The sequence below is a fragment of the Hyperoodon ampullatus genome (assembly GCF_949752795.1).
Source record: "Hyperoodon ampullatus genome assembly, chromosome: 11".
Taxonomy (NCBI): domain Eukaryota; kingdom Metazoa; phylum Chordata; class Mammalia; order Artiodactyla; family Ziphiidae; genus Hyperoodon; species Hyperoodon ampullatus.
In genome coordinates, this window is record NC_136924.1 from 57201805 (window position 1) to 57218208 (window position 16404).

The 16404-nt window shown below is 40.1% G+C and overlaps 1 protein-coding gene across 3 annotated transcripts in view; it reads left to right on the top strand.

Moving 5' to 3' along the window:
• Positions 1-16404, top strand: part of SCN8A (sodium voltage-gated channel alpha subunit 8) — a gene marked incomplete at both ends in the record, with an annotated part of 114847 nt that overhangs the window by 15765 nt on the left and 82678 nt on the right. For all 3 annotated transcript variants that reach the window (XM_079715383.1, XM_079715384.1, XM_079715385.1), the window contains 4 exons: positions 11111-11252; positions 13154-13241; positions 13893-14021; positions 15835-15926. In XM_079715383.1, the coding sequence (XP_079571509.1) occupies positions 11111-11252; positions 13154-13241; positions 13893-14021; positions 15835-15926 (451 nt within the window). The remainder of the gene's footprint in view (positions 1-11110; positions 11253-13153; positions 13242-13892; positions 14022-15834; positions 15927-16404) is intronic.

Below are 16404 nucleotides of genomic sequence, written 5' to 3' on the forward strand. Positions count from 1 at the left end.
TTCTGTGATATACTCTACCCCTGCATTGCGTACTCTTCCCTGTAATGTCCTTTCATATTTACCCACCCTTTATTACTTTAATTTATACATTTTGTATGGCTAAAAAACTTAATCCAGTCCTGGGGTGAGGGTGAGGAAATGCTCATGAGTTGGCTGCATGCAGTACTTTGGTAACTGTGTGCGTTTGTGTTTGCAGTGTGCTAGGATTTGTTTGGCATGAGTATGAATGAGCTCGTACGTACCTGGCCTTGCACAACGTTCCTGCTCCTTATTGTGGACTGAAGAGAATATCTCTTACCCTGCGTTAGCAATGGCAAAGCTCCTCTATCGTGTGCTCCAAGCCCCACATTGCTCATTAGAAATGAAAAGCCTGTGCTTTTCAGAAGGCTCATCTTATGCTGGCATGACACATTTATTAATACTCCACGCCGTAACTCGTGAAGAGCTGTTCCACCGCTCCTAATGGGCCTTATGCTTACACACATTCAGTGGCTGTTGTTATAAACTGATATTTTCCCTTGGGCCATAAACCACAATTCAATTTCAATTTCCCTTTTAACTCATTTACTTCACAAAGATCTAATTTAAGACAGATTAGGTAGAATATTATTGGACTTCATGGGTACCAAGTGACTGACTGTTGCTTAAGAAATATTCTCGTAAAAATCCAAAGCTTGCTGTCCTTCCCATTCCTCCTGAGCTTTAAAGGATCTGGTGTTGGAGCACAGTATTGAATAAGGGACGAATCTTCTTTCCTGGATTCTTGCCAGCAGTTTAACAATGGTTACTGAGATTTAGATCAGCCATGTGTATGACTTTAAAATGCTTTTGTGTATATTTTTTAAAAGTTACCCCATCACCAGTCATCCCTATCCATTCTCTCTCCCATAGTCACTGTCCTGCTAAGAACAGGGAGGTATAAGTAGGGGATATAGGGCAGGGAAAAAGCAGCCTGTGGTACAGTTCTGTCTGGTACACTTCTGCCCCATGCTGCCCCCTGCCCACATAAGTATAGTTGTCAGGATAGTATTAAGCACTGTTGACCATGGACTTGACAGAGTTTCAGTTGAAGGAGCAAAATAAATAACTCAGGAGAGTTCTACCAAGATGTAATGTGAAGGAATGAATAATAGTAGGTTTTCTCCTCAGAAGTATAGTTTGCTGCTTTGTTGCACTTAATATTGGATGCTTCTGTGTATTTTGTAAATTGTAGACTCACAGATGTCAGAGCTGGAAAGGACCTGGGCATGCCCATCAGGCAGCCCCCTCTCTCATGTTAGAGATGAGGACAATGAGATCCAGAGAGCTGCAGGGGCTCCCCCAGGCCATATAGCCAGGTAGAGGCAGGTGAAGAAGGACAACCTATGTGTTTTGATACCTGACAGGTGATGTGGCAGTTCTCAAACCCCGATGAGCACAGATTCCTCTGCAGCTTGTTTATCAGAACCGCTGAGGTGGGACTTGTGAATCTGCTTTTTTTTAAAGCTAATCAGATCATTCTTAAGCAACCAGTCTGGTTTAGGTCAGAACTGGTGTTAGTATATAACAGGGATTAGCCAACCTTGACCCCTGGCCCAGATCAGCTCTGCCATTTGCTTTTGTACAGCCCATGAGTTAAGAAGAAGAGTTTTCACAGGACTTCCCTGGCGGTCCAGTGGTTAGGACTCTGCACTTCCACTGCAGGGGGCACAGGTTCAATCCCTGGTTGGGGAACTAAGATCCCACAAGCCTCATGGTGTGGCTAAAAAAAAAAAAAAAAGAGTTTTCACATTCTTACAGGGTTGGGGAAAAGTCAAGAGCATAATAATATTTTGTGATATGTGAAAATTTTATGAAATTAAAATTTCCTTGTCTGTAAATAAAGTTTTATTTGAACACAGCCACTCTTATTTGTTTACGTATTGTCTGTGGTTACTTTTGCAACTACAACGGCAGGTTGTTGCAACAGGGACTGTATGGCCCATAGAACCTATAATAATTGCTGTCTGACCCTTTACAAAAAAGGTTTGCTGACCCTTGATGTATATTATTCTATCTCTCAGATAAGCACTGCAAGCCCCAGTGTTAAAAGGAGATTCCTAAGCTTTGAGAACTTGTGTTGGTCCAAATAGCATCTTGCTTTATGCAAAAGATGAAGTTTGAAAAACTGCATATGAATTAAGCATATGTAAATCTAATTATTTTAATAATAAAGTATGTTTTATTGTAATACAACTTGCTGCTTGAAGTATGGAGGATTCGCCTTTGTTTCTGGAGGTTTAGTGTAAGCTAGATGTTTATTTCTCTTTGAATAGAAAAAGTATCTCCTGTTTTTATACTTGATAAAGATAGAGGGTGTAAATATTTAGAAAGGAGTGATGATAAACTATTCTGTATGCAGTATTCAGTATCCAAATGAATTATGAAATTTCTACTTCACACATAAAATGTCCATAAGGGAGGCCTTTATACCTACAAAACCATCGTTTTAAAATTCACTAAAAAGACCTAGTTTCCCTCAGGATCATCCATCTCTTTCTTGCCAACTCAGCACTGTACTTGTTCAGAATCCTAGCTGCCTCCTAGTTTTTCTTCAACCAAGGCCTAACAACTTCAGTTTCCTATAACGTCTTCCTTTTCCTTTTCCTCTTCTCCTTTTCCCTCACCTCAGACATACAAGCATTTGTTCAGTCACCAAGCAACAGGCAGTTATCGAGCATCTGCTCCATGCCAGGTGCTGTGCAGGCTCCGATTCTGAGATAGGAAACACCCTCAGTGGTTCCTCTAGACCTGTCTTTCCATCATGACCAAACTAGAAGATGAGAAATTGGGAAGGTGCAGAGTTTGTTAACTTTTAAAAACCCTGTTGCCTGTCTTCTTCTAAGGCAGGTCGGTGATTTTGTAAAGGCCCAGCCTGGTGGTTTTAGATCCTGGGGCATGGGCCAGTGCTTCTTCCGTTGTTGCTGAGGCTTTTATGCAGTGTACCCCAGGGGCTCAACTTTCTCTTTCACCAGAGACTCCATCCCCCACACGAGGTTCATTCTCTGCCATATTCCCATTGAACTGCCTCTCAATCTGGCACAATAGGAGCTGTAAAGAGGCTCTAAACTTGGAATAATGTGTTGCTCCTTGCTGCCTGACCTTTGATAGGTGGTGTCCCTCTCCTGAGCTTTTGTGAAATGCATAGAGGATAATAATCCCTCCTTCACACATACTTCATGGGAATATTATGAGGTTGAATGAGGAGGTTATTTTAAAGGCTTGGCATTTTCAGAGAGGGGGTTGCTATAGAAACACAGAGGAGTACAAGTACTTCAGAGAGGGGGTTTGGGGAAAGTGCAGGGCTCTTTGTTTCTTTGGGAAGCCAAAATATGGAAGAGCCATAGCTCAGCCCTTGACCTCTTTCAGCCTAACCCCAAGTCTACTACTTCCTCTTGCTTTTAGGATTAGTCTTTCCCTGCAGCATACCCCACTGTAACCAGTCCCTTCTAGTACAGGAAGAATATTATTGCAGTGCATTCTCACACTGGAGATGGTGCATTGAGCATTTCCAGAATGTATATGGCTCAGTACCAGCACTGCTTTTCTACTGTGGAGAGACTGGTGTGGCTCTGTCAGTTTAGGAAAGGAAGGAGCAGAAAATGAGAGGACAGGAACTTTGAAAAATCTGCCAGCAACCGTTTATTGGGAATGCTTGGGTTGAGCATTATATTGGAGCTTTGGGAGGTAGTGTGAGTGAGGCTGGTTCCTGCTCTCTAAGAGCTTGAAACTTAGTTCTAGGAGTAGGTGGGGAGGGTGGAGGGGAGGGTACAACAAGAGCTGGGAGGATAATGAGAGACACAGACTCTGAGTGCAGAAAAGGGGGAGCTCAGAGTAACTGGAAATATACCACGAAAAAGTGGGACCTCAGTACCAAATTCAAAATACCGCTGGCCTCTGTGGGAAGGAGAGTGTGTATTTGGAAAGGAGTGCAGAAAGGAGCAGTATTGGTAAGGCATTATTTCCTAGGCTAACTGATGGGTGCATAAGTGTTTGTGGTATCATTCTTTAGAACTTCTTATATGTCTTATACCTCTTACATGGTTCATTTTTGTGTGTGTTTTTTTTTTCATTGACATACAGTTCACAAGCTAGAAAATCCACCATTTTAAAGTGTACAGTTCATTGGCTTTTTGTTCACAAGGTTTGCAGGCATTACCACTATCTAGTGTCAGAACTCTTTCATCACTCTAAAGAGACCCACTTGCAGCGAGTTCCTAATCCCCTCTCCATCCAGCCCTAGGCAGCCACTAACCAACTTTCCATCAAGATTTGCCTATTCTGGACATTTCATGTAAACGAAATCGTACAACATGTGGCCTTTTGTGTCTGAACGCTTTTCAAGATTTTGCAAGGCCATGTTGTAGCATGTATGAACACTTCTCTTTCTTTTTTTCTTGGCCCAGATGTCCTTATTTTTCAAAAAGCTCCTTAAATCTTTCTGAAGTTCTGAATGGGTTGGGAACCACTTTTAGGTATTACTATTCTTAATTCTATTATTTGGCTTGGAATAAAACTGATTTTTAAAAATGTATCAATAACACCTTACTGGGCACTGTTCAGGTAATAATGTACAGTTGACCCTTGAACGATGCAGGGGTTAAAGCCATGGACCCTCAGCATAGTTGAAAATCCACATATAATTTATAGCCAGCCCTCCAAACATGCAGTGTCCCCCACACCTGCGGTCCCTTAGTGTCTGCGGTTCCTCTGTACCTGTGCTTCCGCAGCCACGGATTCAACCGACTGTGGATCGTGTAGTACTGTAGGATTTACTATTGAAAAAACTCCACATACAGGTGGACCTGAGCAGTTCAAACCCATGTTGTTCAAGGGTCAATATATTTTTATTGTGGTAAACTATACATAATACAAAATTTACCATTTTAAACCATATTTAAGTGCAGAATTCAGTGGTATTAAATACATCCACCATGTTGTACAACCATCGCCACTATCCATTTCCACAAATTTTTTAATCATCCCAAACAGAAACTTTACCCATTAAACAATAACTCTCCATTCCTCCTGCCTGAGGCCCCTCATAAACTCTGTTCTACTTTCTGTCTCTATGAATTTGCTAATTCTAGATACCTCAGATAAGTGGAATCATATAACATTTGTCCTTTTGTGTCTGGCTTAGTTCACTTAGCATAATGTCTTCCAGGTTCATCTATGTTGTAGCATATGTCAGAATTTCAGTCCTTTTAAGACTGGGGAGTATCCTGTTATATGGATATATGCCACATTTTGTTTACCTGTTTGTCAGTTGATGGGTTGTTTCCACTTTTGCAGTATTTTGAATAATGCTTTTATGAACATCCATGTATACATTTTTGTGTGAACCTGTTTTTAGTTCTCCTGGATATATAGCTAGGAGTGGAATTGCTGGGTCATGTGGTAACTCATTGTTTAACTTCTGAGGAACTGCCAGCTGTTTTCCAAAGTAGATTAACAATTTTATATTCCTGCCAATAATATATGAGTTACAATTTCTTTATATTCTTGCCAGCATTTGTTATTTTCCATGTTCTTTTTTTTAAATTATTACCATCCTAGTGGATGTAAAGAGGTATCTCATTGTGGTTTTATTTGCATTTCCCTAATGACTAATAATGTTGAATATCTTTTCATGTGCTTATTGGCTGTTTGTATATCTACTTTGTAGAAATGTCTATTCAAATCCTTACACTTTTTTTTTTTTTTTTTTTTTTTTTGCGGTACGTGGGCCTCTCGCTGCTGTGGCCTCTCCCGCCGCGGAGCACAGGCTCCGCACGCACAGGCCCAGCGGCCATGGCTCACGGGCCCAGCTGCTCCGTGGCATGTGGGATCCTCCCGGACCGGGGCACGAACCCATGTCCCCCGCATCTGCAGGCGAACTCTCGACCACTGCGCCACCAGGGAAGCCCATCCTTACCCATTTTTAACTTGAATTATTTGTCCTTTTACTGTCGAGTCAAAGGTGTTTTTTTTTTTTTTTAATCTATTCTGGCTGCTAAACTCTTTTTTTTTTTTTTTTTTTTTTCGGTACGCGGGCCTCTCACTGTTGTGGCCTCTCCCGTTGCGGAGCACAGGCTCCAGACGCGCAGGCTCAGCGGCCATGGCTCACGGGCCCAGCCGCTCTGCGGCATGTGGGATCTTCCCGGACCGGGGCACGAACCCGTGTCCCCTGCATCGGCAGGCGGACTCTCAACCACTGCGCCACCAGGGAAGCCCCTAAACTCTTATTAGATACATGATTTGCAAATATTTTCACCCATCCTTTGGGTTGTCTTTTCACTTTCTTTTTTTTTTTTTTTTTTTTTTGCGGTACACGGGGCTCTCACTGTTGTGGCCTCTCTTGTTGCAGAGCACAGGCTCCAGACCCGCAGTCCCAACGGCCATGGCTCACAGGCCCAGCCGCTCCGCGGCATGTGGGATCTTCCCAGACCAGGGCACGAACCCGTGTCCCCTGCATCGGCAGGTGGACTCTCAACCACTGCGCCACCAGGGAAGCCCTTTTCACTTTCTTAATAGTGTCATTTGCTGCACAAATTTTTGAACTTTGATGAAGTCCAGTTTATTTTTTCCTTGGTTGCTTGTGGTTTAGGTGTCACATCTATGACACCATTGCCTAATCCAAAGGTAGAAAGATTTACACCTATGTTTTCTTCAATGAGTTTTATAGTTTTAGCCTTTACATTTAGGTTTTTGATCCATTTTGAGTTAATTTTCATATCGAGTGTGAGATAGAGGTTCAGATTCTTTCTTTTGCCTGTGGTTATCAAGTTGTCCCAGCACCATTTATTGAAGACTGCTCTTTCCCCTTTAAACTGTCTTGGAACTCTTGTTGAAAATCAATTGACTGTAGATGTATGGGTTTATTTCTGGACTCTCAATTCTATCCTGTTGATGTGTTTGGCTATCCTTATGTTAGTACCACAGTTTTGATTATTATAGCTTTGTTGTAAACTTTGAAATGGAGAAGTGCGAGTCTTCAACTTTGTCCTTATTTTTCAAGATTGTTTTGGCTATTTTGGTTCCCATAAATTTCTATACAGATTTTAGGACCAGCTTGTTAATTTGTGCTCAAAAAGGCAGTTGAAATTTTGATAGAGATTGCACTGAACCATAACAATATTAAGTCTTTCAATCCATGAGTGCAAGATGTCCTTCCATTTATCTATGTTTTTTTCAATTTCTTTTAATGATGTTTTATAGTTTTCAGTGTATAAGTCTTATACTTCTTTTGTTAAATTTATTCCTAGGTGTTTTATTCTTTTGGATGCTCTCGTAAATGGAGTTGTTTTCTTTCTTTTTTTTTTCTTTTTATAGTTTTAAAAACATTTATTTATTTAATTTATTTTTGACTGCATTGGGTCTTCGTTGCTGTGCACGTGGGGTTTCTCTAGTTGCGGTGAGTGGGGGCTACTCTTCGTTGAGGTGCACGGGCTTCTCATTGCGGTAGCTTCTCCTGTTGCGGAGCACGGGCTCTAGGCACACAGGCTTCAGTAGTTGTGGCGTGCGGGGTCAGTAGTTGTGGTTCGCAGGCTCAGTAGTTATAGCTTGCGGGCTCTAGAGTGCAGGCTCAGTAGTTGTGGTGTACGGGCTTAGTTGCTCCTCGGCATGTGGGATCTTCCTGGACCAGGGCTCGAATCCATGTCCCCTGCATTGGCAGGTGGATTCTTAACCACTGAGCCACCAGTGAAGCCCCATAACGTTTTCTTAATTTCATTTTCAGATTGTTTATTGCTAGTATATGGAAATACAACTGATTTTTATATGTTGGTCTTGTGTCTTGGAACCTTGCTGAACTTGTTTAAGAGCTCTAATAGTTTTGTGTGTATCTATTCCTTAGGGTTTTCCATATACGAGATCATTTCATCTGCAAATAGAAATAGTTTTTCTTGCTTAATTGGCTTGTCTAGAACATCCAGTACAGTGCTGAATGGAAGTGGTGAGAGTGGAATCCTTGTTCCTCGTTTTAGGGAGAAAGCTTTTAGTCTTTTAACATTAAAAATGATGTTAGCTGTGGATTTTTCATAGATGCCCTTTATCAGGTTAAGGAAGTTCCCTTCTATTTCTAGTTTGTTGAATGTTTTTATTATGAAAGAGTATTGGATTTTGTCAAATGTTTTTTCTGCATCTATTGAGATGATCATGCAGTAATTATGCTTTATTTTATTAATATATTGTGTTACATTGATTGATTTTCATATGTTAAATCATCTTTGCATTTCTGGGATAAATCTCACTTGGTCGTGGTGTATAATCCCTATTTTATATGCTACCAGATACTGTTGGCTGGTATTTTGTTGAGGCTTTTTGTATCTGTATTCATAAGGGATATTAGTCTATAGTTTTCTTTTCTTGTAATGTCTTTGTATGGTTTTATATCAAGGCAATACTGACCTTACAGAATGAGTTGGGAAGTATGCCCTTTTCTTCTATTCTTTGGAAGAATTTGTGAAGGATTGGTGTTAATTCTTCTTTAAACATTTGGTAGCATTCATCAGAGAAGCCATCTGGTCCTGGGCTTTTCTTTGTGAGGGTGCAGAAGAGTATTTAATGCAAGGTAGTATTTAATGCATTAAAGAGTATTTAATGCACCTTAATGCAAGGTGCAGAAGAGTATTTATGGTAGAATCCCATTTGAGAGAGAGAGAGAAGGAGAGTCTTTTTTTTTTTTTTTAAATTTTAAAATATTTTATTTTATTTTATTTATTTTTAATTTATTTTTTATTTATTTATTTATTTATTTTTTATTAGTTTCTGCTTTATAACAAAGTGAATCAGTCATACATACACATCTGTTCCCACATCCCTTCCCTATTGCGTCTCCCTCCTTCCCACCCTCCCTATCCCACCCCTCCAGGCGGTCACAAAGCACCGAGCTGATCTCCCTGTGCTCTGCGGCTGCTTCCCACTATCTATCTACCTTACGTTTGGTAGTGTATATATGTCCATGCCTCTCTTTCGCTTTGTCACAGCTTACGGAGAGTCTTTTTAAGGCTATATTTATGTTATACTAACACAGAAAAGTTTTGAAAAGATATACAAGCAGCAAAGGTTATCGTTGGGTAATGAGATGGAACTTGTCTTCTCTTCCTTTTTTTTTTTTTTTTTTTTTTGCGGTACGCGGGCCTCTCACTGTTGTGGCCTCTCCCACTGTGGAGCACAGGCTCCGGACGCGCAGGCTCAGCGGCCATGGCTCACGGGCCCAGCTGCTCCGCAGCATGTGGGATCTTCCCAGACCGGGGCACGAACCCGTGTCCCCTGCATTGGCAGGTAGACTCTCAACCACTACGCCACCAGGGTAGCCCGTTTTCTCTTCCTTTTTTTTATGATTATGAACGTGTATTGCTTTAAATTTAAAAAACAGAACAAAAACAAAAACCTACTTAAAATGGCTAGCATTTGACCATTTGCTTTTTTCACCTGCACGGTGAGATGCTAGGGCTGTGTACTTGCCACTGACCTTGTGTCCTTAGGAACTCAGTCTCGTAGGCCTCTACATCTCTCTCCAGCTTCACAGTCTGCTGCTCCCCCTCTCTATTTTATCCTCCATCAACACTGAATTACTTATCAATTCCCTGAAAACACCCACAGTTCTGTGCTACTGTGTCTTTGTAATCCTATGTTGGTCCCTTTCCTTGCCAACCCTTCCTCCTTTATCTGCCCAATTAATCTCTCTTAATCTCCGCTTATCCTTTAAAACCCCTTCCAAATGTTTAGTTACTTGCCTTTGTGAACACCTCCCAACCCACTCTCTTCCCTTGCATTTCCCACCCAAGGGGGGAAAAATCTCTCTCTCCTGCTGCCTCATACATTACGCATATTTTTGTTACTGAACTTTGTATTTACCCTGCATCATAATCACTAGTTCACATATATGTCTTCCCTAAAAGTACAGTTTTATTCAATCTTGTATCTAAGGAGCTTAGCACAGTGCTTGGCACAAAACATGCTCAAAAAGATTTTAATTGAATTGAAGTCATGCGACAGGAAAAGGCATTCTGGGTAGGATGAGCAATGAGAGTCAAGACCAGAGTTTAAGTTACTATAACCTGTACTGGTTTGGCAAGACAGGATTATTCATGCCAGGAATGTAGTTGAATGATTTTGGCAAGGCTGATAATGGAGGCTCTTAAAATCCAGACAGAGTAGACTTGGTAGGTAAATACTGGTGGAATGAAGAACCCTCCTCACCTCCTTTGAGTTTTTGCTCAAATCTCTCTTCTCGGTAGTCTTACCCTGACCACCTGAGAGGGACAGACTCGGACTTTGGGGTTGATAGATGCAAACTATTACATTTAGAATGGATAAATAATAGGGTCCTATTGTGTAGCCCAGGGAACTATATCCAATCTCGTGGGATAAACCATAATGGAAAAGACTATTTAAAAAAAAAAGAATGTGTATATGTGTATAACTGAGTCACTTTGCTGTACGGCAGAGATGGGCACAACATTGTAAATCTACTGTACTTCAAAAAAAACACCCCAAACCTGTCATCTCTCCATTCACCCCATCCCCTGATCCCCTGACCCCTGCACTCTAGAGCTGCCTTTCCCTGATCTTCTTCCTTTTTTCCATAGCACTTATCACATTTGGTGTAATTTACTTACTCATTATGTTTTTTATTTATTATCTGTCTCCCCCCTTAGAATATAAGCTCCTCACACTAGGGTGGCCTTGTTTACTGATACTTCCCAAGCACCTAGAACGTTGCCTGGCATATAGTAGGCACTGAGTAAATATTTGTTGAGTGAATGAATCCTAAATGAATAAAGTTAAGTATCTTGTCCAGAGCTGGCATAAAATAGTTTACGTATAATTCAAATGTCTTGTTTCTGAAAGGAAAGTTTATTCTGTAAAACTGCTAAGGTAGTGTCATCTATTTGTAATGTAATCTGGGGCAGGGAAGGGGGAGGGAGGTGAGGGAAGAGGTTTCTCTTGCTTTAATATTGCCTGAAGGTTTCTTGCCCGAGACACCAAACTGGGAAGTAAAACTTACAAGTACATTTGAGTTTATTTCTTGCCTAGAAAAATGTTGTTTCATGTGATGATTAATTCCCATGCTTTAATAATTTCTCTCTCTCTTTTTCCACAGACCTTTGTAGTATTAAACAGAGGGAAAACTCTCTTCAGATTTAGTGCCACGCCTGCCTTGTACATTTTAAGTCCTTTTAACCTGATAAGAAGAATAGCTATTAAAATTTTGATACATTCATATCCTTTTCTGCAAATGTGGAGTGAGTGCAGCAGTTGCATGGTCGCTGGTGTGTGTTTCTGAATGTGGACAACTTAATTGTATATTAAGTATTTTACCAATAGTGTAGGTGACTATCCCACCAGTTAGAAGTTTTAAGAGTGACTTCTGCTGAATCCTGAGTTGAGCTTCAGCAAATTCTTTTTTCTTAGGATGATGTCATGGGGGTCTGGAATTTTGTGGATATCATTAAGAGCAACAAATTAAGATGGTAACCTTTTACTGAAGTCTTACTTTTTAAAGCACTCAGATTTCAATAGTTAGATTATTCAGCTTTTTATATATTAAAGTCCATATTAGAATTTTTGAAAAGCTACTTCTTGAGTTACAAATAATTGAATGAGTGTTTTAGAGATCTGCCTTGAATATTTTTGATTTCTTGAACAGTGAGCTTAGAAAGTATCTAAGATAGTTTCTCAGATTAAATGGCCTCCTTGGTACAGAGGTTTAGATCTAGATTGCAAGATTGTTATGAATCTATTTTGGTATTTTTGCCCCCCTTAAACAGAAAATGCTGATTTATTCATGTGGCTTGACTTCTATGTCTTATTAACATAGGAGAGTATATGACAGATGAAAAATTATGTGATGGGGTTAGCAACTTTACATAGTGACTTTAAACTTTCATGGTTGGCCTTCAATTTGACAGTACTTAGTCCCATGCTTCAGAGTTTTTGTACCCTCCAAGTAGGATGAGGAAACCAGCAGTTGCTACTTTGTAAATAGGTTTGCTAAGCTTTTGCACGTTTTATTAACAGTAAGAACTTAGCAACCTGGTCTGGAATCTTTGGTTTACAAGCAACATAGATCTGAAATCTAAAGGTTTATAAGTAAATAAATAATTCACAATGGACTTCTTCCCTTTTTGTTGGATCAGAAGATGGTGTTTTTTCTCTTCTAGCCAGAACATGTTATTATTCCCTGAAGAAAAATCCAGCTGTAGTGAAGAAAAAAATCCAGCTGTAAGAAGTAGTTTTTCTTTTTAAAACTCCACTAATAGAATGAAGATAGTGAATGCCATTAGCAAGAGAGAGTGAATTAGCAACCAATGAGATATGGCTTCTGTGCTTATTAAAGTGACAGTTTGAGTTTGAGTAACTCATATTGACCTGAAGCAGTTTAATTTTTCTCAGTAGACAAGAACAGGAAGGGCTGAGAAAGATCCTGGATGGAATTAAAATGGCAACAAAATGATTTGCTACCCATAAACATTCCCAGGCACTTTCAGAATGATCAGATGAATTTGCCTCGTTACCTAATTCTTAGGAGTACGGTGGTGCAGATGTCCTTAAAATCCTTACCCAATGTACCATAACTGGTTTCCCAGATTGGACAAATTCAGTATACATTGACTGTTGCCTTGCCCCACAAGAACAATCAGACCTTTGGAAGACTATTAAAAAAAATCATTAATGTCTTGCACATTTCCAAATAATGGGTAATGCAAGATAATTAACAATAAATGACTACTCAATAATATAGATTAGATTTAATTTATTTTCTCATCTGATGACTTTGGCATCTAGTAGACTACCACATTTCTGGTTATTGGGTAAAGAGGTATTTAGAGGCATAAGTGCTAAGAGGGAGAAATGTTTATCCAAAAGGAGTAGAACAGTGACAGTGCTTTTGAAAGAAAGAGAGTGGCCATCCTGCTGTGTCCGCTCACATTCTCTGGCCAGGTGTGGATACACATGGTGGCACTCTGTGTTCATGGTGATGACCACGGTTTTCATGATCACCTCGCCTTTTCCTCCTCTCTGTGCTTTGTCTCCTTTCAGGTTACTGATTTAATTCCTGTGATAGCCAATGCGATATGTGTTTGCTTCCTGAGGATAAAAACTGGCCAGATTTTGTATATTCTCCCTTGACTTTTTTCTACAGTATTTAGCATGATCATTATGTGCACTATTTTGACCAACTGTGTATTCATGACTTTTAGTAACCCTCCCGAATGGTCGAAGAATGTGGAGTAAGTAGCTCATTTATTTATTTTTCTGCCAGCTTGTTTTAAATATTTTCAGTCACTGAATCTTGCACTGCACAGCTTATGCACCAAGGAAGAAAATTATTGCCCACTTTTCATGTCACAAAGGTGTGTGAGGATACATGTGGAATTTAAGAAATATCCTTAGAAGTCAACTCTAGAAAGAGAAAGTGTGCCCTGGAAGTCACTGCTCATCACCTCTGCCCTTTCCTGTGTAGCCAGTGCTTTGACTTGCTGCCCCATCACCATCTTGTACCCTCAGTTCCTGATGATACTGCCTTCTTCTCCAACATTAGCTTTCCCTTTCTTTTTGACTTGTCTCAAGTTAAAATTAGCTGTGGGGCATCCTCGCCTGGTTCAAAATGATCATGTGCTAGATGGCAATACAGAGTTTTTTCTTTGCAATACCCGTCAGGGCCCAGTGCAACATTCCAGAGTTCTTGGTTTGTGCATTTCAGTCATTTTCATTTGAAGCATCCCTTTCTCTTCCTCACTTCCTTTCCGCTGCATTGGCTGTGTTCTTTCTGTTTTCTCTCTGTTAGTTGAAGCCACCCATCGGCAAGTGTTATCTTAAAAGATTCATTTAAAGTTTCTGTCTGTTCAGAAATTACCTCAAGATATCCATTTCTTTGACAGGTACACGTTCACAGGGATTTATACATTTGAATCACTAGTGAAAATCATTGCAAGAGGTTTCTGCATAGATGGCTTTACCTTTTTACGGGATCCGTGGAACTGGTTAGATTTCAGTGTCATCATGATGGCGTAAGTTCTCTGCTTACTTTATTGGTGTTCTGGGTGATTGTGTGTGGTTGTACTCTTGGGTGTGTTTGTATGACCGTTTGTAAGTGTGAGTTTGTGGGCTTAGTTGTATGAGGAATTAATGGATAACCATGTAAGGTGGTATGGACTTATGCCTATGATTCTTGCTTATGAGGGCCTCTTGTGGTTCAGGAAATGACAGCATGTACGTATGGGAGATGGTGAGCAGAGGCTTTACAGCTGGGAGAGAAAGTAGGAAGTGATTTCCCATTGACACTCCCTCATATTTTATTTTCCCCTACAACATTGACCAGGGGTCGCACAATTATCACTAGGTGGCCTCAGTGAAGACCTCAGATTTTTTAGGTGTAAACCTTAGGCTGGAACTCAGTGTCCTGGGTATGTTATTTCACATGTAATTTCATGAGGCTATCCAGATGTTGCAGAATTCAGAGCATATTTTAGAGTCAAAACATGAGCCAAGTATCCAATCTGGTCACTTCGTAAAGAATTACTGACTAGAGCTTCAAACTATAATTACTTGGGAGCAGTGTAACACCACACTGGTATGCTAGGGTAATTTGTGTTGTTTTCACAATGAAAATGTATCTCTTTGGGAAGTTTAGCTGGTGACAGAAGAGTTATAGCAGACTTTATTTTTATTTTCAGGTTGGGAAAGTACTTTGTGGTTTGGTAGGGGGTAAGTGTGTTGGATAGATTGTGTGTGTGTTTATGTGTATGCACACAGACGTGTAAGAAATTGAGTGCATTTGCATATGTATGGGTCTGAACATCAGATAGAAAAATGTATTTCAACTATAAAGTGTGAATGAATGATATGCATTGAATATTTGAAACTGGAACTTTGACTTTCTGTTATATTAAGACAATTTCTAGCTTTCCAGCATTATGAATACACATTGGTGTTCATTTAAAATTTAAGTGTCCTTGCTAGGCACAGAGCTGGTGAGCACTTAACACAATATTGGCTCTGATCCCATGATCTAGATTTTTCCTGAGCCCAGTTTTTGTATGTCACGGGCTAAAACTTCATCTGTAGGCATGACTGCAAAGATATGCATACAACTCTTAGATAAGTCATTTATGCAGAGATTTTAGGCATTTTTGCCATTGTCAACTAGGGAGTTATTTTAATGTAGATTTGTTCTTATGAGACTCCTGTTGCAGAAATGTGTCTCCTTTTCCTAAGAAATTGTTCATAAAACTTGGAGACATAAGCCTTTGAATACCTCCTGGCCTGCCTTTTTACTAAAAAAAAAGTGAATGGACTAAGTAGTCATTCTGATTGGGATCTGCACATCACAATGCTGAGGAAGAAAGGAAGCCCTAGGAACCTTCTGGTGGTATCACTTCTTTCAAATACACTTTTGAATTCTCCTTGCCCAATTGAAAAAAAAATGTGTTCTTTAAATGTTTATATTTTGAAACTTTTCTTTTTCAAGGAAATAAATGAAATCATAGCTTGTATATAAGACCCTTTCTTACCCCCATTCTCAAACCCTTGCCCAGTGGTACCATTACAAGTTAACTTTGGTTTGATTCTGCAGGTATATAACAGAGTTTGTAAACCTAGGCAATGTTTCAGCTCTACGCACTTTCAGGGTACTGAGGGCTTTGAAAACTATTTCGGTAATCCCAGGTAAGATGGCCCGGGGTTGGTGTTAGGTGTTGGGTTAGGGCCCTGACGTGACGTATTGTACTTTTTGTTTTGTTGTGGTTTTGTTTTTTTCCTTTGGTGTTTGTGTTTGTGTCCGTGTTTGTCATTTGTGTCTGTGCGTGACCTCCCTTACTACAGATATGTGACAGAGTTTGTGGACCTGGGCAATGTCTCAGCGCTGAGAACATTCAGGGTTCTGCGAGCTTTGAAAACTATCTCTGTAATTCCAGGTGAGAAAATTTAAACACAAGACTGACTTTGCCTCATCTCCTCTTTCTCCTCCATTCATTATGTCCACCACATTCTGAAGTGGCATCAGCACAGCTGATATGGCCTTGCATTCCGCATGCTTTTCCTGGGAGACGTTCTCTGGAATGGCTCTTTGGTCCTTAGGCAGTATCTCTGACAGTGCTTGCTAGGCATGCAGCCCCCATTCCATCCATGCTTTGAAAAAGCACGTGCTTAAGAATCACTTGGATCTTACAATATCTGAAAGAATTGTCACGGAGCTAGCTGTCTCTTTGAATATAAATCATTTGCTTCCTAGCCTCATGGAATTACAGTAATTTTAACATTCACCATCATTCCATTGCTTATGATTTCTAGGCTTCCTATCGCATGGTTTGCTGATGGGATGTTATTCGAAGAATTGTACTTTTATTGTTACTGTGTTAATGGAATTATTTAATCACAGAAGAGACCTTACCC